Source organism: Podarcis gaigeae (assembly GCF_964106915.1).
Source record: "Podarcis gaigeae genome assembly, chromosome: 5".
Classification (NCBI taxonomy): Eukaryota; Metazoa; Chordata; class Lepidosauria; order Squamata; family Lacertidae; genus Podarcis; species Podarcis gaigeae.
Window position 1 is genome coordinate 47,678,853 of NC_139681.1, and position 26,061 is coordinate 47,704,913.

The following is a 26,061-nucleotide window of genomic DNA, read 5'->3' on the forward strand; positions in this document are numbered from 1 at the left end:
TTCCACATTACAAGTGTCATTACATCCCTGCCAAAGACTTTAACTGTTTACAAATTTACTCCAGTCTTTAGAAAATACTTGATCTTCCTGGTTTCAGATCTTCCCCCTTGAAAGGAGATACTAGCTTGCTACCAGTGCAGGAAGCAACTCGAAATAATGTCTGAACTGCTTCTGAGAGAAATGGAAAAGTGGGAAGATTGGTATAATATTACAGCAGTAACTCCCTGTCCTAGTTCATAAGCACAGCACTGAAGAAAAGCCTAATGTATTTGAGTGGCACACAACCAAGTTCTTCATCAGTATATTTGGATTTGTTTGCTCAATATTTCAATAACGTTTCTTCAACTGCCTTCCTCCTACAGAAAGAAATGCACTGCAGGTACTGAATTATTCTAGCACAATTCAAAACAACAACTTTTCCTGGCCAATCTGCTTACTTCAAGTGAGACACCTTTATCATTTCAATGGCTGGTTCATCACTGCCTCGTTCGCCACGAAATGCAATGCTTCTACCTAAGACGCAAGAGATACAGGAAAAAAAGATGTAAAGTAGCAACCACAAGCAAAGCCACTGTAATTGACATATCAAATGCTATTTATTTAATCACACTGATCATCTTGCTTTTTCTTCTCAGCACTCAACTGCACGTAGAGTCTCTGCTGCCCACGCAAACATATTATGCTAGCATTTTGTAATATGAATATTGAACATGAAGCATTACTATAATGCTGGCTCCAAGCCATTCAATTATACAAACCCAATTTTCCTCTGCTTTACACAAGGATGAAAACTCTGATTTCAATCTGCAATTTAGCACCGTTCTCCAAGTCTTTTTGATTTAAGACTTTCCAACGATCTCTCGCTGATGTTGTGCTAACTCAATCAGTTTCAAGTTACAGAAACAGAACAATCAGCACAACACCTGAAGTCTCTAATGTGCCTTATTTGTGCAAACTATTGTAATAGGTACTGCAAGTTGCAGCAATTTCCTAAGGAAGCTACAAAAGACTTCAAATGCCCCAGGGAGGCAGGACTGGATTTCTGAAGGTATAACTGGTTACTTATTGTTTGTAAGCTGCTTTGTGATTCATGTGAATGATTAATTGATAATTATATTTCTATGCTGCTTTTCAATCAATCTCACCTAAATCTTCTAATATTTATCGTGGGACTGTCCATAGGTCTCTAAATTTAGGTCTGATGGCTATAAGGAAAGGACTAAAATCTGTAAAACCAATATAATAATGTCTTCTGAACTTGCTTTGTAGAATTTATGGAATGAGCATGTGGGTACTCAATACCTGAAGGATTTAGCAACCTGGCTACTGACAGCAGCTCATATTTCAACTTAACAAAAATGGAAAGACCTAAAGGACTTGCACATCACACTCTGGTAAAAGAACAGATTGACAATAGCTATTTCAGAAAACTCTCTCATAATTTAAAAATTTCCACTGCCACAAAAGTCCCGGAATATTATAATGCCATATAGTGGGACTTCATTACATATCCTTCTGGTTCTGATTCAGAACTCATCTTTCTGCATAAGTGAGAGAAATTTGGGTATCTTAAATGACCTCTGTATCAATTGTGGTTATCTGTAAAGGTAAAGGGACCCCTGAACATTAGGTCCAGTCGCAAATGACTCTGGGGTTGCGGCGCTCATCTCGCTTTATTGGCCGAGGGAGCCGGCGTACAGCTTCCGGGTCATGTGGCCAGCATGACTAAGCAGCTTCTGGCGAACCAGAGCAGCGCACAGAAATGCCGTTTACCTTCCTGCCAGAGCGGTACCTATTTATCTACTTGCACTTTGACATGCTTTCGAACTGCTAGGTTGGCAGGAGTGGTTATCTGTACTGATCCTATAATTGTCCCTTTAAAGTATTTGCATATTTTTAGTTTTGTTTGTTTGTGCTTTTTTAAAAAAAAACAGCCCTATGGTAAGGATTAGATGAGTATCTATTGAAGATAATTTAAGGTGAAGATAATTTGTGGTACTACTGGAGGTTGGATACATGATCTGTTAGATCATTTCCAACTACATGGTTCCTACACAAGACAATAAGTATTGGATATATTCACAGCCTATGTTTAATAGAAGGGTACTAGCACAAAGTCAAAAAATATGCTTACTTGAATAGGAACAGATTTTCCAAATCATTACAATCTTATTTTTGCTGCCCTTACCTCTTCACAAACCCCATATTAAATAGTATACAATTGTATATTTAAAAAACTGTGGGAAAGCTATTTCAGAAAATGGAAAGGACATTTCCATTTCGTTAGCCGTTTCTAAAATTGTTTTTCCTATCAGTGGCAGATTTCTTTACTTAGTGAGAACATCACAGGAAGCAGCAATAGCAGACTGCCTGTGGAGGAAAATGAACTGATCCAGTATTTTCACATTTACTCACCAACATTCTTTCATTATAGCTCATAGTTATAAAACAGTATGAACGTTTTAAAAACATAATCCATCTGGGTAACGTTTTTGAAATTGAGAAATATGCTGAATGTGCTGCAGTAATTACAATATAGTGTGAAGTTTGTTACTAGCAAGCATATTCTACCAAGTTGCTAAGAAAACGAAGAAGATGGAAGGCACTGTCCTAGCCATCACAATTCATTTCAATGGGGTTTGCACAGGGCTGCTAAGTTTATATCATCAGTATGAAAACCAGTGTGGTGTTGTGGCTAAATCATTATTTTTTGAACATAGAATCTAGCTCAGCCATGATGTTCATTGGTTGAGCTAATTACTCAACTTACAGCAAAAACTACATTTTCTAAATATCTAAGAATATATTGAGTGTACATAACTGATTTTATTTTTTGAATACTTCCAGCTATAGTTCAAAGTATTTTTAAAACTGCATAAACATGGCACATTTTCCCTTCATCTGAAGAGATATTGCCATAAATATCAAAACACTTTAATTCTTGTGATGGAAACGGAACAAATCCCATTAAGCCCATTTCCTTCAACCAACTGATTCAAATTTAAAAACATGTACAGATTAATATATACTACTTGCATATAGTAAACCAAGTTGAAGACATTGGAAACCCCTGTCCAAACTGTGAACTAAAATCATTTCAAGACTGGTAGAAGGAAAGAGTTGCACTACGCATTCCTCGCTGCTACAGGCCATTGCCTTCAAGTTATGCAGAGAAATGGGCTATCTCCAATGGGAGATGTTGAAAATACAGTAAATATAGTAAATTTAGAATGAGGACAAGACTGCATAAAGTATGAAAACTACTGAGTTAGCTGAAATTATAACCCAGTGCTGTATGAATTGGTGTTGAAGCTAAAATATATGCAGTTGTAATAGTATTCAACCCTTTGCTGACATAGACGCTTCTTCTCCTTTATGCCCTGAAGATGATTCATGAAATGAGTGTGGGGCTTGCTGAGCTATCATGGTCTAAAATGTTTTGTATTCGGAGTTCAAAATAGTTACATTAGCCACCTTGCTCGGTTATTCCACTCATGTCTTTATAATGGAGATGAAGCCAACCGCTAGGAGTCTGCAAAAAAACCTACATTACACAGGTATCACTTCTCACCTATCTTGTCATCAACGGTTATGGTTCACAATATATTTACCTGTGGGAAGATCAACCAACTGCAGCTCGTTTCTCACCTGCCCCAGATTATTAGGAGTCGATGTGGCAAAGGAAAGGAAGCCGCTCAAGCTTGTCCACTCAATGCCCCTGCCGGAGTAGAATATATAGAACACATTATGCAAACTATCTGAATTTGTAGGAAATGCTGCAGATTAATGGAGTGGGGAAAATATGGCTCCAACCGCATGCTGCAGGAGAGTGGGGGGGGAATACAACAGATTATTATAGAGGACTTCATAGCACTCAAACTGGAAACATTAAATGTACGTTAGACAAACTTAATTACTTTAAAAAAAATAATTACAGTATATTCCACTTGCCCTTCCCTTGAAATGGAAAAGAAGGAAGCAGTCTTTCAGATATTTGAGGCCCAAGGGAGGAATTCAACATTTTGCTGTTACAAATGGTCTAGCAGTGCAAGTGTTTATGCTTGCCCAAGTGAACCATCTCCCCACTCCTCCTCCCATGTACTCTTCTGATGGTTCTCCTGGTGTCAAATGGAGCCAAATGGGGGGTAGGCAATGGGAAGTTGTGCTAAATGAAGTACTTGAGTGGACTTCCACTAGCGGGACCAGGTGTTGAATTCAAGCCAAAGTCTTTAGGGGCTTTAAGCACCTTGAATTAGGCCCAGAAACAAACTAGCAATCTGTGCAGCTGCTTTTGAAAAAAGAGGAGGATGGGAGTTCTAAATGGAAACCCAGCCAAGATATGGACCAGCTTCTTCCAAGACAGTGCAACCCCAAAACAGGCCATTTCCCCACCTCTTGAGCTAAGAACTCTGAACATACTAACACCAGTGTTACTCTGAACATACTAACGCCAGTGTGGTGTGGTGGTTAAGAGTGGTAGTCTCATAATCTGGGGAACTGGGTTCGCGTTTCCGCTCCTCCACATGCAGCTGCTGGGTGACCTTGGGCCACTCACACTTCTTTGAAATCTCTCAGCCTCACTCACATTACAGAGTGTTTGTTGTGGGGGAGGAAGGGAAAGGAGAATGTTAGCTGCTTTGAAACTCCTTAAAGGGAGTGAAAGGCGGGATATCAAATCCAATCTCTTCCTCTTCTTGTCTTAGGAGAATTCTACTTCTGGTCCACTTCCAAGCAGCATCTAGCACTCAAACCACCTCTCCTGATTACGATGGGAGGGAGAGATGAGCTGGGCATCTCCTGCATATTGGTGTCACCTTGCTCCAAATCCAATGACAGCTCCCAGTGGCTTCAAACAGATGTTCTGCAGATGCCAACACTGCATTCTCAGGGCAGGGCACAGGCACTAATGGGTGATCCAGCGGACACACTTTTGTGCTGGCCCTGTATACCCTTCTCTTTCGGCTTCAGAGTCCTTGCCCTCGTCCCCTGAAAATGAGGACTCCAACTCCAGGGTGATGAGAAGCGTCACCACATGATAGGCGTGATAATGTTCTCTCCTCTATATTAAGTCAAGTTCAGACAAATGTTAACTCCACCAGCACTGTAGGCATCAGCCCCCCTGATTCACGGCATGCAGCTCACTAGAGAACCAAGGCAGCCTGCACACTCCACAGTGATGACAAGGCCACCTAAGTGCAATTGTGTCAATGGCTCTACACATCTTGGGATAAGGCAGCTTCCTATGATGCTGAAACCAGACCTTTACAAATTGCAGTAGGACACACCATGGTCACTTTAGGTTTCCCACAATGCAGTGTTCCACAATGCAGTCTTTAGGTGTTCCCAGATGCAGGTTGACACACTCATTCCCCACAGTAATCAGTGTATGGCACTGTCTTGAGTCCTAAGTAAACATACCTGAGATTGTGATCTTAATGAGTTACTCTTAACCCACTGAGAATTTAGATGCATTGATGTGTTAAGATGAGTGTACTCTATTGTACACACTTTATTGTACTCGATTGTACAATATAACGTACAGGATTAAGATTTATGGCACAAATATTCTTAATTGAGGACAAAATCCACTAAAAAAGTTTCCAACACACAAAACCCATTACCCATTTTTGTCCTCTCCTTATTATCTGAGTCATGGGGAGAAGAATCTTTTTGTTCTGGAATTCTGGGCTATTCTGCTACATCTAAACACAACACACACAGAGAGAGAAATATAGTTTCATGCTGATGGGGAGAAAGCCACTTAGAACCATTGGGAGTCAAGTGTACTTCTGCTTATAAATGCTTGATAAAGCCTTTCCCCGCTAATGTCCTTTGAATAAAGGTGCAAGAAATTTGTTCACTGCATTAAATCAGAGCAAATGTTCCAGCATTAATGCAAGAGCAATCTATTACTGGAATATTGCCATTTTTCAGATAAGTTGGCATAAAAAACTACCTACCTCTCATTGAATGCAATTAGTAGTCACAGAACACCAGTTTTATGAACTGCACCTATTTCTTTAGTGCAGGGCTCATGTATTTTTATATACAGTGCAATTTGTAACAGCCACTTTAACTATGGAATAGAAAGATATTGAATTTTGCAACTTCTTAACTTCTGACTAATCCAAGGCAACCTACTCAAGTCACTCTTTTAATATTAAATTCATACAGCCTCTGTGAGGAAATGTGGCCTGTAGAAGAGAAATAACTACTAGGCTCTCCTTCCCCTCCACCTTACTATTTTAAAATTGTTGCTTATCAGTTCAACAGTTCTGATACACACCTGCTTGTTCTAATGAGCACCTGCATGCACAAACACATCCCTCAATGCATTCAGTAAAGTCCCACAGAGCTTTAGAGCAGGACTAGCTAAGGTGCTGCCATCCAGATGTTTTGAACTACAACAACTCCAGTCATCCTTCATCATGCTGGTTGGGGCTGGTGGGAATTGTAATCCCCAATTTCTGGATATCACTAAGCTGGTACCCATTTAGATGAATACCTTCTGGAAGGGCAAGATGCTCACTGAGTAACCCTAAGCCATTCACTTTTTCTTAGTCTACTCCAGGCATGGCCAAACTTGGCCCTCCAGATGTTTTGGGACTACGATTCCCATCATCCCCGACCACTGGTCCTGTTAGCTAGGGATGGTGGGAGTTGTACAGTGGTACCTCTGGATGTGAACAGGATCCGTTTCAGAGCCCCGTTCACATCCAGAAGCGAACCCAACTCGCGTCTGCCGCGATTCACCACTTCCACGCATGACACCATCTTGACCGTCTGCGCATGCGGCAAAACCCGGAAGTAATGCGCTCCCTTACTTCCGGGTCGCCGCAGCACGCAACCCTAAAACATTTATCCCGAAGCTACTTCAATCCGAGGTATGACTGTAGTCCCAAAACATCTGGAGGGCCAAGTTGGGCCATGCCTGGTCTACCCTAATCTGCATTGCAGGATTGTTGCTAGGATGAAACTGGTGTGAGCGCAAACAGTGCCTGAGCAATTTGAAAATACGGCAGATTTATCTTTTTAAAAAGAAAGCAAATGGTTGCTGACTATGTCCACATCCCCACACTGTTCACACTTGGGAGTTTACTCTATTTGATTCTGCAGGACTTGGTAAGAAAATATATGGCAGGCACTCATTTGGAAATCAGTCCCACAATGCTTACTGACAAATATATTTCAAAATATCTGAGGGAGCTGGCGTTTTTCCACAGACAGCTTTCTGGGTCATGTGGCCAGCATGACTAAACTGCTTCTGGCACAATGGAACACCATGCCAGAAACGCCATTTACCTTCCCGCTGCAGATACCTATTTATCTACTTGCACTCGTATGCTTTCAAACTCTTACCCTTTACCTTTCAAAATATCCATAATTTCAGAACCTATAAAGAATAATAACAACTTATTTCCCAAAACAGAATATATTTTGTTTACTTTATATATAAAACAGAACAATTAATAATGAATAGGTTCCATGGTTTTGTAGCTAGTAAATGTAAAATTCAGTTGCATTTTGTCATGCTTCCATCCTTACAAAAATATTTTTTATTTCACGCACTTCTGAGGTAGTCCCAATAGTTATGGGCTATGTGCAAATTTCAGTTAAATTTAATTTAAATTCTAAAATGTTCAAAACATTTTTTAATACTTGATTGCATTTAAGATTGGGCTTTTCCAATGCCCAAACTAACATTATCAATTATTAAACTGAGAAGAAGATGAAAGTATAATTATGCTTAAAGTGAAGCATATAAAATTATGTAAGACACTTTTCAAACTGCAATGAGATAAGGCATTTTAAATAGTTTTAAAATTAACTTTGGGGAAATATTAGCACTAATGTTTAAAGCATTAAATGTTCTAATATTAATATAAAACATGGCAGGATTCAAAAGACTCAAAAAGCTGAGCAACAGAATATCAAAGTTACAGTAGCACATGATGGAAGAGAAAAGAAATTAGACAAAGATTAAAAGCAAATATGCTTTTCCCTAGACACTGCTGTGTGCAATAGAAATCCTCTATATGAACTTGGCAATAAAGCTCACAACAGATTTTCATGATCACCCACTTTTAGTTAACTGCTTCTTGTGTTTTGATGTCTTTAGCAGTGATATAAGCCAAAGCAATTTGGTCTGCCACGTGCCACAGATAAATGTCATGTTGTACTGTATTGCATAAACCACTTTCTGATTTGTTTGTAGCCTGGAAAAAAGCATTATCAGAACCAACTGTGCTATCTCTGTGCATAGATAACAGAAATAATGTTTGTCACAGAGATTTTTTCCCCCAGCATACCACATCCTGAAAGGTTGTGGCAAGTTTTGTTGTTGTTTTTTAAAAAAAGATCAGCATGTAGGTACAAGAGACCAGTAGTTCAATCAGCTCCGCATATCTGTGACCAAACACCTGGTGCTTCAAGTACAAATGGGTAATTGTATATTCAAATTGCATGCTTGTTTATTTCTGTCTTGACTCTGACCAGGAGTTCCATGCAGGTGAGTGAAGCAGGAGCACAGCTCTGCTTTGCCAGCCAGATCAATGACTAGACTGGCTACAAAGGAAGTGGATTCACCTCCTCCTCAGGCGGTAGGTATATAGAAGCTGAATAGGCTGGCAAAGCAGGGGGAAACTGAATTGCTTTGCCAGGTGGACCAGCTTCTGGGCCCAAGCTGTGGACCCAGAGATACTCTGGGTGAACTGGCTCAAGCAGCTTGAACTGTCTCCAAAAGCACTTCCCTTTGGTGGGTGTGCCATTATTAAAAACGGGGGGGGGGGGGGGAGAAACAGAAAGGCACCACTTCCTGATAATAATGAGAGCGGCACCCATGGGAGGGAAATGAAGTGGAATAGGAGTAAAAAGGAGCAGGTTACAAATGTTTCCAGACTAGTAACTTCTGGAGGCTTTTGCAACAAGTCTGGTTTACTCTAGTTTCAGATTTCACTGAGATGCTCACAAAACATGCTGAGCATGAGACTGTATCCTTTTGAATTGTTACCTAAGGGCAGCATCTCATAACTGTATATCTCCTTGTAAATGCAGTTGTAGCACAAAAGTAAGTCTCCGTGGACAGATTGATCTGCAGTGAAATATGTCACAAGAGTCGTAGCAACCAAGTTACTTGTAACAGCCATTTTATTATTCCATATCCTGAAGTTTTAATTTTAAATAAATAAGCAGCCACGTAAGCCTAAGATCAATGGTGAAGGACTTTCAGCAGGTTTGAAGGACTGTGCAACTCTTTCCCTACTTGTCACGTCCACCTACCCCCCACACACAAGGGACAAAGACACAGGACAAACAATGGGATGACAGTTTAGAGTTCAGCAGTCCATGGCCTTCCCATAGCTGCTGGTCCTCCATTCCTCTTTTCAGACTTCCATGGCCATTTGGGGTTTTTGTTTAATACAAAACGCAGTCAGGAGGAAGAATTGTGGAACCGCCTCACACATAGTATGGCCCTTATAAATATAGCTGTAATCAGACTCACATTAGGCAGAAATTCTCTGTGCTCAATGTCTTGTGTTCAGCCTTGATCAACACACACACACATTAGTTACCAATTCAAATATTTATAAAGCAGAACAGTTTTCACAGAACTATGGCTCTATTTGCAAAAGAAAACCACCCTATTGAACAATCTTCCTGCATACTATTTTATGATTAAGCCAAATGCCAGCATTGCTTATAGAACATTAAACACTTTAATCTTCCCTTCTCCAGAAAATCAACAACTATTTAAAGAAACTCACTTGACTTCGCAGGAATGAATGCTTAACTCTTTGTGTAGGAGCCCACTGGTAAGGTTATACACCAGGACCGAGCCATTGCTTGTTCCTGCAAGGAGTCAATTGAATATTTGCAAAATTTACAGAAATCACATTGACATTTTAAAATCAACTTTGTTGCCCTCCCCACCATAAAAGTGAATCTCTTATACTAATTTTTCCACATAGTTTCCTTTAGTCAGTCATCCTCAAGTGATGGATTAGATTGCTAGGCAGCTTTTACATCACCCACCCACAACCTTAGGCCCAATCCACTGGTAAGTACACTAGCCTTGAGTGTAAGAGCTCACTGGGTAGCCATAGGCTACATAGACTACTTCCATGGAGGAAAGTGGGTAGCGCAGTAGAAGTGAAATGGGCCACTCTCAGTCCTATGCTAGCAAAGGTAGCGTCCAAGGAGGCCAGGGGGAAGGAGCTTCTCCTTCTCTGCAGCAAGCATGGAAATTCAATGAGCTAGCGGAGGAGAGACAGAATGTTCCACAACCCCCCCCCCCCCCACCAGCCAACTACATTTCTATGCTGGCTGTGAAGGAAGGAAAGTCCATTCATCTGCAACCAAACGAAGAAATGAAGCAGGCTGGCAGTGGAGGGACAGATTTTTCTGTCTGCTCATTTGGTAGAAGCTCCATTGCTTTCTTTAACCAGGCTGCTAACACCACTACCAGCCTGGGCTTCCATGTTGCCCATGGAGAAAGGAGCCTGTCCTTTTCCACAGCCAATACTAAAACACAAGGTACTGGCCTCTTAGTAGGCAAGTGACTTTTGCAGCCTTTTTTCTCGCAAGGCTGAAGGTATACTTCATAAATAGTAGCACTTGGGTAGGTAGTTGGGTAGAAGATAATCCAAGTGGACAGACTTTATACAGTGGTACCTCGGTTTTCGAACATAATCTGTTCTGGAAGAGAAGACCACTCGACTTCCAAAACGTTTGAAAACCTAGGTTCAAAGGGTGGTCTGCAAATTCAATAGAGAAAATTGAAAAAAAAAAACCTCAGCGGAAGCCATTCGACATCCGGGGTGCGTTCGAAAATGGAAGCATTTACCTCCGGGTTTTTGACATTTGAAAACTGAAATGTTCGACTTTCAAGACATTCAAAAACTGAGGTACCACTGTATATTCAAGTAAGGAGGGTGCCAGACCATAAGTAACCTTCAAGGCAGAATCCTGATAGACTGACTTTGATTTATTACCTTGTCATTACACAAGCAGAATGAATGCATTGAACTTAGGACTCATTTCATACATAAATGCTTCCTTTAAAAAGTCAGTGAGAAACTTGCCACAGTAAGCATCAAACTTCAACTTGCGTCAGTACTGAACCTTCAAAAATCTATTGTGCTGTGTAAAAACTAAGGCAAGCCATGACAAGATCTGAGTGGGCACAATTTGGATTTCTTCACATAGCATGGGATCAGGTCAGCCATTATACACTGAATCCATTAATTGCTTTCAGAAGATGCATTTTAATACCTCACTAAACCAGTTTTAAGAATGCATTGTATTAAAACATAAGCCAGGACTTAATGTGCTGATTGGCATTTTGGAGCCAGAGGTAAGCAGGTATTTAGCTGGGGTCATTTAAATTCACTGCTCTTTTAGCATTTTGTATTTTAATGAGTGGAAAAATGCATTTTTAGCCACACTAAACGTTTGTCTTCGAATGGGATACAAATCACAAAATTAATAATATATATGGCAGGAATATCTAAGAACAGGAAAAACTTTTCATATCTCTTTTAAGACAGCATTTATTCTGGGAAGTAATTCAAGCAACTCAAGGGCATGCTATTTCAGACAGCAATAGTCCCCAGACTGACAAAAAGTTTATCATACAAACGTATCACTGCAAAAAGTCAAACTGAGCAATATATTCAACTGTACTGTTTAAGACACTTACCGACAGCAAGGAGAGGCTGATACTGTTTTAAGTTTTTTGTGGTGAGAGGTGGGCACATGCGGATAGCAAAGGGAGGCAAAGGGAGTCCTGAAAGAAGCCCCGTTAGCAGGAACTTTAAATGCACTTCTTGCAAACAGTAACTTTTTTGTTGCTCTTCAGTAGAAAGTGTGCCTTGCCCTGATGTACAATATAACAGAAAAAGCAAAATAGATTTCATGATGCATGATTTGGCCATAAGCAATTACCCATCTCAAAACTGTGAAACATAGCTTTTTGCTTTAGAATACTATAGCAAGCTAAATTAGTTACCAAAGCTGAAGTAAAATATAGAAGACTGTTATGGCTCACATACTCTTACCTATCATATTATCCAGTGACAGGTCTGGAAGTTTATTCTGAGATGCCCCAACAGGTATTCCACAGAATGAGACTGGCGAGTACAAAGGTGATGCAGTTGAATTGCTGCAAAAAGACAATTACAATAAAACTGAAGAATGGAACGTTCTATCATGCTTTAGCCTGACCGCCAAACAGAATCCAGGATGACCTATGCAGAAAGGTTCCTTTTCTACAAAAAGGAGCATCCTTGATTCTCAGTGGCTGGAATTAACAACTGATTAGTCCCCCACCCTGATGGTATTCCTTCATGAAACAAATGGCATTCATGTCCAGGGGCAAAAGTAAAACATAGCACATTACTGCACTGTTGCAATTAATGGCTGGTTTCCCCATTCTGTGTCAACTGAGATCCCTTAGAGTGCCTCATGTACAGATGACATCAACATGCTGCATCTCTCTGCTATATACAAGTTTGTCCTCTGTACAGACATAGCTTGTTGTGATCATGCCTATTTAAATTGATGGAATGATATTGAGGAGCTAACTGAGATCTTTTAAGAATGAGGGAGCTCATTTTATGTCAACACTGATTTTGAAGGTGAGAGAAAACAGCACCACTATTACCAAGAACAATACATGAAACAAGATGACAACCCATGCTGTATCACACAGGTGCAATAAGCCTATTAATTGTGGCCTAATACACACAACATTAGTATAAATCATATACAAGTCTTGTCAGACGTTATGTATGCCACATCCCTATTAGCCATAGTCATCTGGCTGCTCATTTTAAATGGCAGCTTTGCTGAACAACAACCCTTGTTGCAGAAAGTTGTACTAAACAACATGGTTATAAACATTAGAAATGAAGCAGCATTGTCAAGTCCTTGTGTTTAAACTACTAATTAAAAAAAAACCCCGAACATTCAGTAAGGTTACCTAGTCCGTTGACTTCGGCCTGAAATGGTGGACTTCAGCTCCCATATCATTACTCTACCATCACTGATTATGAGAGCTGCAGAATTTTCATTCACAGGACAGCACACCATAGTGAAGGGGCGAACGGTCTTGGTAACTCTGATGGCATCACACTGACTTCGTAAGTCATAGACCAGCTCCTGAATGGGGTCAGGTTCTGCAAATGTCAAAACATGAGATATCAGATACGCACAGCTTTCAGTCAAATGCAGCAACCGCTGGGCTCTTGTGCTAATTCTGCTGGTTACCACTGTTACATCTTTAGTATGATATAAACGGACATTATTTTTAATAATATAGAGGTACAGAAAATATTGGGGGATTTGAAACAGAGGCAGGTCAGTGCACTGGAGGATTTACATAATAAAGACATAGTAACTAATTACTAAAAAGACATTTAGAATGTGAGGGTTTAGGGTACATTTGTCACATCTACAGCTTTATGTCTTTCATACCCTGTTCATGTCTATTTTAATGAATCTGTGCCAGGGGTCACTAACCTATTTCAGTGTGAGTGCTACATATATTGCTGGCCAACGCAGCAATATTTGCCAGCGAAAGGCAAGGCCAAAGTTGGAATTACACTCATCTCCATCTCAGCATTGGGCCAGGTGGAGGGATTTTATTTGACTTGTGTAATCAAACACCTTCAAGTTATTTACTATACTGGAAATGATACAGCTAGGAAAACTGATGGTCCAAGTTTTAATAAGAATAAATGCAAATTTTGGTTGTAACATTGAATTTGTAACTTCAAACGCTAGATACCTAGTTCAGTAGACTGGAGTAGCTTGCTCACCTGGATCTTCGTTTAATGTACTGTTTATACAACCAACAGATCTGCGAACTCTCAAAGTAATACAGCCATTTTCATGCAGGCAGAACAACCCATCACGTTGAAAACATGGGATTACCTAAACAAACAAGAACCCCCAAGTTTAATATTATTCTTCACGTTGAAATCATACCCTCCATATTAATAAACCTGCACAAATCACGTAAACAAGAGGAGGACTTGTTACAGATATCTCAAACGTCCTAAAAGTTTGTTGACCCATTATTCACTATGGAATAGGATGGGACTCATTTTTTAAAAGCCTACTATTTTATTAGACAAACAGAACTCTATCAATCCATTTTTCCCAATTGCACACACACTTGTATATGTCACAGGGTAGTCTGGCAGGTTACTTGCCAAAAAGAAAGGGCTGAAAATGTTAATTATTAATGCTAATAAGTAATTTACTGCTTAGAGTAAATGCACACTTAACATCATATAAAGTTAGAAGGATTATGGGTGATAGAAGGTGTCCTGTCCCCCTACAGTGGGCAATTTCCCTGTAAACAGCAGTGCAAAGTACTGATCTAAATAAGTGCACAAGCAGCACATAAGATTGCACAACAGGACATTTTCCCCTTCTCCTTGACCCACATACCCCTAAATCTGATCCGAGGCTCCCTCCACCCTTTGGACAGGATTTGGGGGCAGCACAGGGTACACAGAGGGAGTGAAGAAGGGCAAAGTTGCCATTGTACAAGATGAAGTTGTTCCGCTCATGCAATAATTTAGTTTAATACCGCCTAAAGAACTTAATACCGCCTAAAGAACCACACCTTAGAATTTGTATAGAAAACCTTGGGTATATATGTATAGTGAGAACATCCAGTTTAGGAAAACTGCACATCATATGACAACCAGAAGGTACACCACGTCTTTAAACATCAAATGAGAGGCTCTAACCAACCCCCTCTTCAGCTGTTCCTCCACTGATGGAGATACCAAGCACAAAAGAAAGACTGGGGAATGAGATTTAAAAAACTAAATGTCTGACAGGACACCCAATTACAGGCAGCTTTGCAATGAACAATTTTTCAGATGTCTTGAAAGCTGATTATAGTTATTTATTATTATTTAGTTAAAACAATATTATTGTTTAATTATAGGGGGGAATTCAGCTACTCTGTCTTAATAATACACATGAGTGCTTGTATCAATGGAATCATTCAGGTTTTAATTCTTTTCTTAAAATAATAAACCTCTGATGTCATAATCACATGAAGGTGAATTTTATTTTTTTATGAATACATTCAAAATAGCACCATCTTAGCAGCCATAAATGCGAACCATCCACATAAGTGAGAAAACACACACATTTTAGTTTCAGACAAAAGCTATAAAGCTTAGCATTATTTCTTTTTAGCTCACATAAAGAAATATTCTAAAAGATCAAGGCAGCTCAGATAAGGCTTCAGACATGACTTAGCTGCCTAACCAAGCAGAAACAGATGTTCAAATAAGCTTGTGCCTTTGTTGGAGGAAACTTCTAAACAAGTATAACATGCCATTTCTTTTCACTATGGGGTTGTTTCCACTTTAGTAATTTTTATAATACCACAAAATGAGGTGGATTTTTCTAGCAGACACTAAAGAGCTGAATCATTGGTCATGTCAGACTCTTAAGTGTCTCATACCTTACAGCTTTTCACTACACATTGATCGCAAGACTACCAGCATCACAAGAAAAACCCAGCAACTGCTTATTGTATTTGTGGGTTTTTATAAAATACACTTTGCGAAGCCTAGCAATGCCTACTCGGAAGTAAGTCCTATTGAGTTCAATGAGGCTTACTCCCAGGTAAGTAGATTTGGATTACAGCCTTATGTTCTATTCTCCATTTTGTCACCCACAATCTTCAACAGCTCACATCAATCAAATTGTCAACAATTATTCTGGAATAGCGCTAGCAAGGAGGAAAAAGTGATCTCAAGGTTATAGCTGTCAGTTGTAATGCCCCTTCAAGGTTAGTTTATTTTTTTAGCAATCAACCTTTGCTTTCATGTTCCTCACTGACTCACAGCTTTTGTATTGGATGATTTTTGCACACATCCAGTGTATCAACAGAAACATCTGTATTCCATAAGGAAACAGAGCAAGTGAGCCAAGCCACTAAGTCTCAATAAAACCTTTGGGAAATGCTTTGTGGAAGAAACAAGCTTATTTAGCACAGGGCGGCATTTAGCCTGCAAATTAAAGTGTTTTGTCTCTTGTGTCATCTACAGCTTTGGACAAATACAGGGCCGAATGGAAATCTAAAGATAAAATGAAAACGAAGGCATGCACAATGGCAAGATGGATTTATTACCTGGAGGAAAGGCACTCCTGTTCTTTCGATTGCTATCACACCTACTGTCTGGTTTACTTCAAGGTCAAGAATCAAGATTTCTCTTGGGTAGAGTAACAACATGTAGTTTCGCTTGGAAGGCAGGTAGGATAGCTGAAGGCAGTCATTCAGTGTTACTGATTCAGCACTAGACACATCACAAATAAGTCTTATTAAAATACATTTCATTGCAAAGGGGCCAGGATTTCAAGTGTTCAAATTTACAAAATGCAATCTATGATCAAATTAAACAGCTATATGTAATCAAGCTTTGCAAACAGCTACCAAGCCCATCTCAGATGCTTCTCTCATCAATAATTGATCATGCAACTATAGAAGCAGCATCTCTCCACGTTCTTAAGAACAGCCGAGCCATTACATTAGTTACTAAGGGAAGCAGTAAGCATTTTTAAAGGGTTTTGCCCGGGCCAAGAAAAAGAGGGTTCTTTCATTAACTGAGCAGACGTATTGGTTGGATGGTGAGAACAAACTTACAGGTTATATTCAAGTATACACCTAAGTTTTAAGTATAAACCTGAACATGTAAACTGTGACAAATGTGCCTTTGGAAACATCATACAGAACCAGGATCAGTTGCAATCGCAGGTTTAGGTTCTGGAGTAAACCCAGGCTCCCTACATGGGTTTACAAACACCACCATCACACCCTTTTAGTTTTTAGCTACGATAACCCACCTGTCATGTTCAATGCCCTCTTCTCCCATCCCTGATTACAGAGAACAGCAAAAGAAAAATGGAAATTCACCACCATTATATCACATTTATTTATAATATTTCAGCCTTTGCAGCTTATTCATACCTGCATGTACCCATTTAAAGCAATCTGAGAGGGACATGGAATAGGGCAAGCACTTACATATGTCTAATCCTAATAAAAGGCTCCAATTCAGACAAAGTTAATTGTCCCACTGAAATCAATGAAACTTGGGAAAGACGCATAATTCTTAAGGGCATGTGCAAGTCATCACCGAAAATACTTCTATCACTACTGGGCAACAAAGAAACGGCAGCTGCCCCACTAGTTTCCTTTTTGACAAGGAGGAAATGTAAATAGTTCTAGGCTTTTCATGCCCTTTCAGTTGACACGAGATCACATTTCACAAAGAATTGCAAAATGAGATGCCATCAAGCCTATTGTTCAAAACTTAAAGCTCTCATTAAAGTATTGATCTTACCAACATTAACATATTGCATTCAGCACTAATTCACAATACAGTCTGATGAATTTGTTAAAACAATTACTGACACATTTAAAGGTATTCAGAATAAAAAACAGCAACAAAGAAGGAAAATTGTGCTATGTTTAATTGTTTGCAGGAAAAATATCAAAATGCAATAATCAAGTTTAATAGGTGGTAATATTTTAAAAATCAACATAGAGATTTCTCCCTCCCCCCCCCCCACACACATTTACACACCAGTAGACACTTCCAAGACCCACAAAAGAGCACGCATTTTAAACAGGGCTTTTTACAGGAGAGCTTTCCAGCAGACTACATAATCAGGAAGCCAATTTTTACCACATTTCCTCCCTGCGATCATTCTCAAATGCCCCACAACCATGTAGAAATACCACCACATGTGAACAAATAGATAAATTCTGAAGCAATTTATATAAACTTATTCTTTTTATGCTACAACAAATACAACCAACCAACCAACAACAAAGATACCCATCCCTCCCTTCAAATGTTCTTATTGCATTACTGAAATTTTTATTCTGGGCAGTTTATAATGACAATTATCATGCACCCTCATTTTTTCATGAGATGATGATTCAGGGTACTGCTTTTTTCAGAATCCAAATCATTGGAACTTGTCCATGAATTCCAGTGCTTGAAAATGCACGCAGTAGTTTATAGTCCATTGTCCATTCAAAGAAAGTATTGAAAGGTCCAACTGGCTTATTTACTGAATATAATGAATTGGTTTTCAACCTTTTTTTTGGCCATGCCCTACTTAAGCATCTCTAAAATCCTGACGACCCCCCCCCCCCGGTGACATATAATTCTTATTATTCAAAAAGAACTCCTACTCATGTGGAGGCAACCTAAAAGGCCATTAACTGTTAATAACTCATTCTCAAATTGGCCCCCTTAAAAATCAAATAATCAAATTGCCCCCCTGTGGGGCATGTGCCCCATGCTGGGAGCCACGGGTATAATGTCATCTTTGTTCAGAAACAGCCCTACTGGCCAAGACAAACAATAAATTGTATGTAAGACCACCTTCAAATGGCAAAAGAATATAAAAAAACCTAATAACTTATGATTTTCTGCCCTGCAATGGTACTTCAAAATCTGAAAATGAGCTGCCTTCCCTTACCTATTGGTAGAGCTGACCCAATCATCACTTCTTAGAGTAGAAAATTACTCATTGCTTCCCTTTGAGAGGAATCCAATGTTGACTTACATTTGTGCATTGGGACTTCGCTTTCCTCTCCTCACCCCGCAAGCAGTCTCCAACACGTCCCCAAAATTTGCTCCAAATGATGCCCTGACTAACCGGAGCAGATTTCAAGGGTGCACAGGATGGATTGCACAAGCTGGTTGTGCTGGTTGCACCAACAGAAGTCTGCTCCAGTTGGCAGCAATCTTGTTTCAAAAGTGAAAAAGTAAATAAACTTTTTTGAAGCAAGATAACTTAAGTCACAAAGGGAAAACTGGTAAGTAACCATGTCTACATGGATAAAGGAAATATCTAATTCTGAAAGCCTGATGTTTCACAGCCATATATGGCTTGAAACACTGACAGCAATCCCAGGTCTCAAGCACAAAAATGGAATAATGGGCTTACCCTATCACATTCTTGATTAGCCAGAACAACATGCCTTGCACTGTAGGTATTATATAGATTTATCTATATAGAACAAGTCTTGTGAGCACAGTAGAAAACACATGCTTAAGACTTACCTTGGTTTTTCATTAGTGATGAGAATTTTTACTTTGTCCAAGGCCTTTTTAGCCCCTGCAGCAGATACCAGCTTGTTATGAACAGGACTAGAACGAGGGCTGGAAATGTAAACCTTTTTCCCTGAACTGACAGGAGCCTTGGAAGGAGAGAAGTCTGAAATGAACACTATCCCCTCACTTGTAAGCACTGCACCAAGAAAAGAGACAGTTATTACTGTAAAATATGAGGAGAGATTTGATAGTAGCATTTCACTTTTCAATGTACTTCTGGAATGAAAAGTGGTAACAAATTTTACGAATGCTGAAATACATGGCAAACTGATAAAAGGAACATCCTTGTGGAAAAGAGTGATAGATGACCCATTCTTATTTGAGGCCATAAAAGTTTAACTCTTAAAAAAAAATTATGTAAGGTTACTGGCAGACACAGTTGCCCTTCACTAACTTTCACCTACTTGCAGCTCCTCAACTATATTGTGTTATCCCAAAGCAATCTCCCCAACCAGGCACCTTCAAGGTGTTTTGGAGCACAATTCCCATAATCTCCGACCACTGGCCATGCTTGGTGAGACTAAGGGGACTTGTAGTACAAGGAATCTGGTTGGAAAATGCTGCCAATTCTTATATGCAACACTTTATATAAGAATATATATATATAGAGAGAGAGAGCTGCAGTCCTATACAACTCACCCAAAAGCAAGTTCCAGTGAATTTAATGGGACCATCTTCTGAATGAACATGCCAAGCTACGTATCTCTTCACATGTAATACACAGAAGCTATTTCCTCGTTTCTAATTATTACACCCCATAGGCATGATAAAGCTGTATTTGCATTGTAATATGAGCTACAATTTCACCCTCCACAACTTTGACTTGAAGCAAACTTTGTAATTAACTACGAATTCATGACTTCCCTTCACAATCTTATTTGACCATTCAGATTCATTTCCCCCACAAACTACCTCTAAAATAACACAAGGTTAATGAAGCTGTCCGGTGTTGTTCACTCTCAGTTCTCATGTTGCATTTTTAAGCCTCTGTGGCACATGTTACAATCTAACAGCAAGATTTTGTATGACAGCAATATTCAGTCCTGTAGAACAGAAAGGTAACATACTTTCCTAAAACAGAACTCACATGTCAAATTTGAAGGATCAAAGGGATCAAACGAAAAAGAAAGTATGTTTTCTGCATAACTTTTCTTCCAGAGTTTTGTGCCAGTATCTGCATTCCATAACACTATGTAATTTGGTGGGTGAACTGCAAGGAGAAGATCTCGAGAGGCATCCTGATTCCACAGCCACTGCATGTCTGTCAAAAAGTAAAAGTAAAGGAAAGGAAAGGTGGAGGAAAAAGAGGGAGAGATTAAAACAGTCAGTCAATCTTGGAACTAAAAATAACAGCTCCCCTTTTCATCTTCTAGGTTTCTGAGGCAAATATCAGAATGTGGCATCAGTAAAACATAAAGTTAGAGCTCTCATTAGTGATGTAAAAAGAAAAACTGATACCAGAATTGCTCAAACCATCTTACAAGTAACGAGAGGCACGCACAGCCAGCACCTCTTTCCTCATACAAACTCATGGTCCCAAGAGGTCACACAACTCAGCCAAGTCCTGCTGCCAACCCTTGCCAATGTATCTCGCCCAAGGACATCCCAGAACATTTGTAATCAGTGAAAGAACATGGCACTTGTACATGGGTAGAGCTTGACATCAAAAGGGACTGAAGCTAGTAAAAACCAGCAGTTAAGGAATCCTGAGCCAAACCCACATAAGTGTGCAAGTGTAAATTGCATTTTCCCTTTGTTAACAGAAAATGCAGAAATTTTTCAAGGCGCATTGGAAATATTTTCCCTAGCATGCTTATTTACTTGTATTTAGCAAAGTTTAGCTAAAAACTTTTAAGCTGCCAACGTTACCTAATGCTGTATTTGCAACTTTCATAGTTATGAATTAATTCCAACAGATACGGTGACTTTAATAATTCAGGCACAGGTGACATCAATATTGGATTACTTCAAGCTACAAACAGCAATCCAAATTATGCTGTAGTATTCTCCACTGACAGGAGACCCAGACATAATACAATGCCCTGCTCAGAGATATGCACTGGCTGCCAATGTGTTACTGGGCCAAATTCAAGGTGCTATTTATTAGTATATAAATCAATCAACAGTTTGAGACCTGTTTACTTGATCCAGTGTATGCCCATTTAAGCACTTAGGTCTGTGAAACTAGCACTTTTGCAGATGTTTCTTCTGTGCTTCCAAGAAAATTGTAAGCCGCTTAGAGGTCTTTTGTTCTAGCAAGTGGCTTATAAATGTTAAATGGACAAAAAATTCTGGTGGAATAATTTTAGCCACCCACCCCATGGGCAACAGAGATGAATGACAACTTGATTAAAGGCAACCAATTAATAAACATTCTGTATTTCACAGGTAAGCATGGAAAATGAAATAGAAACCCAAAACCTGCCACTAAGTTCACTGAAGAGAATTCATATTTCAATTGCACTTTTTAAGCAGTAAGTTGTTTCAGCAAATCTTAATCATGAAGTCTTTTTATTTTTTTACAGCTAGGATCACCAGGGCTCAGATCAATAACTGTTCCAGGACAGAATATCTGACATAATTGGTGTAGATTTTATTTCTTTGCCCATCAGCTAGCAATAAAGATCTTCAAATGGCACTTACAAATCTAATAAATCAAAACCTTAGGATTATGCTGTAACATCTCTTTTCACTAGGAAAGTCCTGAAGCGATTTAAAATAATACCTAAGTCTTCACAAAACTAAACTCTATGTCAGAGGTTGCCAACCTTTTGGGGCCAGTGGGCACATCTGGAGTTTTGAGAAAATGTTATGGAGTGCCAGCCAGAAAATGGCTGCAGTTGGATATGTTGCATGACACAATTTTGCTGCAATTTGGTGTGTGGCATAACACAAATGGGCTGCTACTTCTAAAACAGAGCAAAAAAGGAGACAGGGCCAAAAAATGATGTGGGCATCAGCCACCTCCATCAGTGGGAAAAAGTAATCTATATATCATTGTTCTCATTTTAAACTATTCCTTATCTGTGACAGAGGAAGCTAAAATTAATAAGTAAAAATGACATCTAAGAAAAATGAATTCTGAAGAGAATGTGAATAATTATTGGAAGGGAATTACAATGCTTTCATTTTTATGTTGCCAACAATTGAGGAATGCATTAAAGATTACCTTACGTATGTGGGCAGCTTAATAGATAATGAATGTATCCACAGAGAAACATCAGAACTAAATAACAGCAAAACCTTTTCAGCAATTAAACAACTTAGTATTAGATAAAAGTATTCAGCATTGAATAGTTAAGCTATGCATTGTGACCATTTCCTTTTCCACATCATCATCAGAAGCAATCAACACAGATTTCGCGTAACTTCACCAGCTTTTTAGCAATGCAGTAAAGGGGTGGGGGTGGAATCTTTGGGTCATTATGGTACATGAAAAGTTTTATGAGACAACTTGGCAAGCAAACTATCAATTATTCATGAAAACCCATGCTGGAAATTAAATTTCACCAAGATGCTGTGAATTTTACTTCAGGAATAAAAGACATCTATAACTGTGATGATAATGAGGAATGTGGGCAGCATTATACACAGCAGGAGATGCACAGCTTCCTGGAAAGTCGGGAGGGGGAGAGAGAGTGGAGTGCCACAAGAGAACTGAGAGACATTAGAGGGCATTAATGGGGGGAGGCAGAATGAGAGAGAAAATGTTGAATACAGTATTTTCTTTTTGCTCAAGATGCCACAGTCCACAATTTAAAGGGGAATCCCTGTATATTATTACAGTGGTACCTCAGGTTACATACGCTTCAGGTTACAGACTCTGCTAACCCAAAAATAGTGCTTCAGGTTAAGAACAGTTTCAGGTGTAAGAACAGACCTCTGGTACGAATTAAGTACTTAACCCGAGGCACCACTGTACTGCCTTTTATTGAAAGATATTAAATTAGCAGTTAGTGCCATTTGATAATGATACATCTGTCAGGGTTACCATAAATACCTTTATTAGATTTTAAACCAAATCTATCTTAGATCAATTACATGATACCAAAGGGCTGAAAAAGAAGATAGAGACAACATGAAGACCTTTTGCAGGGGCTCAACCACTCTATACAATGTTTCATTTTTGCAAGTTAGTCTATAACATAATCAGTCTTCTCCAATATTGCTTTGCTGGCATCATCAAGAGAAATATCATAGGCTTATTTCAAGATACCTGTTACTTTTCACATAAAGACCCCAAATTTCATCCCCCACCTGCCAGGCATTGTGATGAAGCAAAAAATATGAACAAGTCTGGGTATGCAAGCTTCAGTGATAGTGTAGTTTGTTGGTTGTGGATGCAAATCGGCAGTTATACAACCTGTACCACAAGCTGAAATGCAGCTGCTGAACTAATTCACTGTTGCCTAGCGACGGAGTGGCCTTCTCCAGAAACTGAGCTAACAAGTTTAGGGTAGCCTTGAACAATGGGGCATTGTTTGTCATATTTAACAAGGCTGGAAAGTCTGTAGAAGCCCAACTCTGCAGGTTTTAAACCCTTTCCCTATGGCACTAATAGAAACAGATAGGAGCAACAGAACACTGAAATAAACACATTTTTCAAAATGTATAAACCACACAATAAATTGAGGGTCGTTTATATTTATTAGACTTTGTCAGCAGTACGAGACAGTAAGTCAATATTGGACAAATAAACCAAGGGAAGCTGTAAGACCACGGAGAATGTGAGAGGGGGTAGTGGGTACAGAAAACTAAGGGGGGAGATTGTTATGCCCAGAGGAGGTGAGATAAGGAGAGAGTTATGACCTTGAAATGCAAGGATTTACCATTGCATAATAGAGTTGGAAGGGACCTAAGAATCATCTAATCCCAATTCCCTGCTCAATGTAGGATCTGCACTGCAGGATGCAACCACAGCCTCCATAACAGGTGGCTGTTCCAAGCTTCACTTAAACAAGAGGCCTCAACCAACTTAGAAAGCCAACTAATGTTCAACTAAAATCCGCTTTCATGCACTTTGCGCCCATTAATTGCAGACCTGTGCTCTGGAGCAGCAGATAACAAGCCTGCTCCATCTTCTGAGGAGGCTACATATTAAAATGAGGCTACATTTTAATATTTTAATGTTCCATTATTTTAATGTGTTTTATTTTTGTTTTTAAGTTGTAACCATTCATCTTGTTTTTATTATTGCTTGTAAGCCGCTCTGAGCCCGGCCTTGGCTGGGGAGGGCGGGGTATAAATAAAAAATTATTATTATTATTATTATTATTATTATTATTATTATTATTATTATTATTCTGCATGAGAGCCCCTCAGATATTTGAAGACCACTATCTTGTCTCCTCTTAAATCTTCCTCCAGAATAAACCCACTCAACTCTTTCAACCATTCCTCACAGGATTCGGTTTCTAAACTTCTCACCATCCTGGGCCTCTGGACTTTCCTAACAGATATACTTACAGTACAGTCCTATTCAAAAGTCCCACCAGCAACTTGCCCTAGAGTGAAGGCTTTCTGGGAAATGATATATAATGAGTTGAAAAAGGTATTTAAGTATACCTTCACTAAGAAACCAGAGGCCTTCCTTTTGGGCATTGTCGGCCAGAAGGTGCTAAAGAGGGACCGAACATTTTTCATGTACGCAACAACGGCAGCAAGGATACTTATCGCTAAGAATTGGAAAACTCAAGATCTACCCACGCTGGAAGAATGGCAGATGCAACTGATGGACTATATGGAACTAGCTGAGATGACTGGCAGAATCCGAGACCTGGGAGAGGAGAGGGCCGAAGAAGATTGGAAGAAATTCAAGACTTATTTAAAAAAACATTGTAATTTGGTTGAATGTTAAGAAAGGATGCTAGATCATAAATAATTGTGCACCACTAAATTAGATAATTAAAAGGATAAAAAAGTTTGAGGAAAACTTATAAATCTATTGGAGAACTAACAGATTATATTTAAATGAACCTGACACAAGATTGTAAACAAGATGATAAATTGCGGGCAAGAATTGACAACGATGCAAATGGGAGCGGGAGGTGTGAGGGAGTCCAAAGATGTTAAGAAAGTATGTTATGATATATGTTATTCTGTTTCTTTATTTTTGCATTTTTATTTAAAAATCGTAATAAAATATTTATTAAAAAAAAAAAGTCCCACCAGCAAAGCAAATTAAATGTTTAAAAACAGGTATATGAAATATGTCTTCCACGCAAGAAGGAACACACATGCAGGAATTACTTGAATGTAAATGGAAGTATACAGATTGACTACTTATTGTTTGTAACCTTCTTCTTTTAGCTAGCAAATCCATTTACAGTGGTACCTCAGGTTAAGAACTTAATTCGTTCTGGAGGTCTGTTCTTAACCTGAAACACCACTTCAGCTAATGGGGCCTCCTGCTTCTGCTGTACCACTGGCGTGCAATTTCTATTCTCATCCTGAAGCAAAGTTCTTAACCTGAGGTACTATTTCTGGGTTAGCGGAGTATGTAACCTGAAGCGTATGTAACCCAAGGTACCACTGTATTACTGAATGATGGTGTAACACACACACACACACACACACACACAAAAGTTTCCTTACCTTGAATGGGTTTGGTGTGCTCTTGTATTTCACAGCGAGCAGCTCCTGTAGCAACATCCCAAACAATGATCTTTCCAGTGGCATCAGCAGAAGCCAAGCGCAAAGAATAAGGTGATCCAATATTGTGATGGTAGTTTTCCTTAGCCCATTTAACCTAAACATAGGAAGATAAGTAACATTCAGAGATATTTGTAACATAAACAGAAGCATGAAATACTATTTTTAATGAATTGTGTTTTTATACTGTATTTTTATGTTATGAACCACCCTGAGATCTACAAATGAAGGCAGGTATATAAATTTA

At 39.2% G+C, this 26,061-nt stretch overlaps 1 protein-coding gene across 1 annotated transcript in view; it reads right to left on the reverse strand.

Annotated features, from left to right (window-relative positions):
- Positions 1–26,061, reverse strand: part of WDR11 (WD repeat domain 11) — a 50,364-nt gene that overhangs the window by 21,333 nt on the left and 2,970 nt on the right. Inside the window, exons 3-13 of the mRNA XM_083741204.1 lie at positions 25,758–25,911; positions 20,251–20,424; positions 19,113–19,299; positions 16,163–16,328; positions 13,818–13,932; positions 12,980–13,175; positions 12,057–12,160; positions 11,699–11,875; positions 9,765–9,849; positions 3,612–3,718; positions 438–513 (exon numbers count right to left, since the gene is read on the reverse strand). Of these exons, the coding sequence (XP_083597330.1) occupies positions 438–513; positions 3,612–3,718; positions 9,765–9,849; positions 11,699–11,875; positions 12,057–12,160; positions 12,980–13,175; positions 13,818–13,932; positions 16,163–16,328; positions 19,113–19,299; positions 20,251–20,424; positions 25,758–25,911 (1,541 nt within the window). The remainder of the gene's footprint in view (positions 1–437; positions 514–3,611; positions 3,719–9,764; positions 9,850–11,698; positions 11,876–12,056; positions 12,161–12,979; positions 13,176–13,817; positions 13,933–16,162; positions 16,329–19,112; positions 19,300–20,250; positions 20,425–25,757; positions 25,912–26,061) is intronic.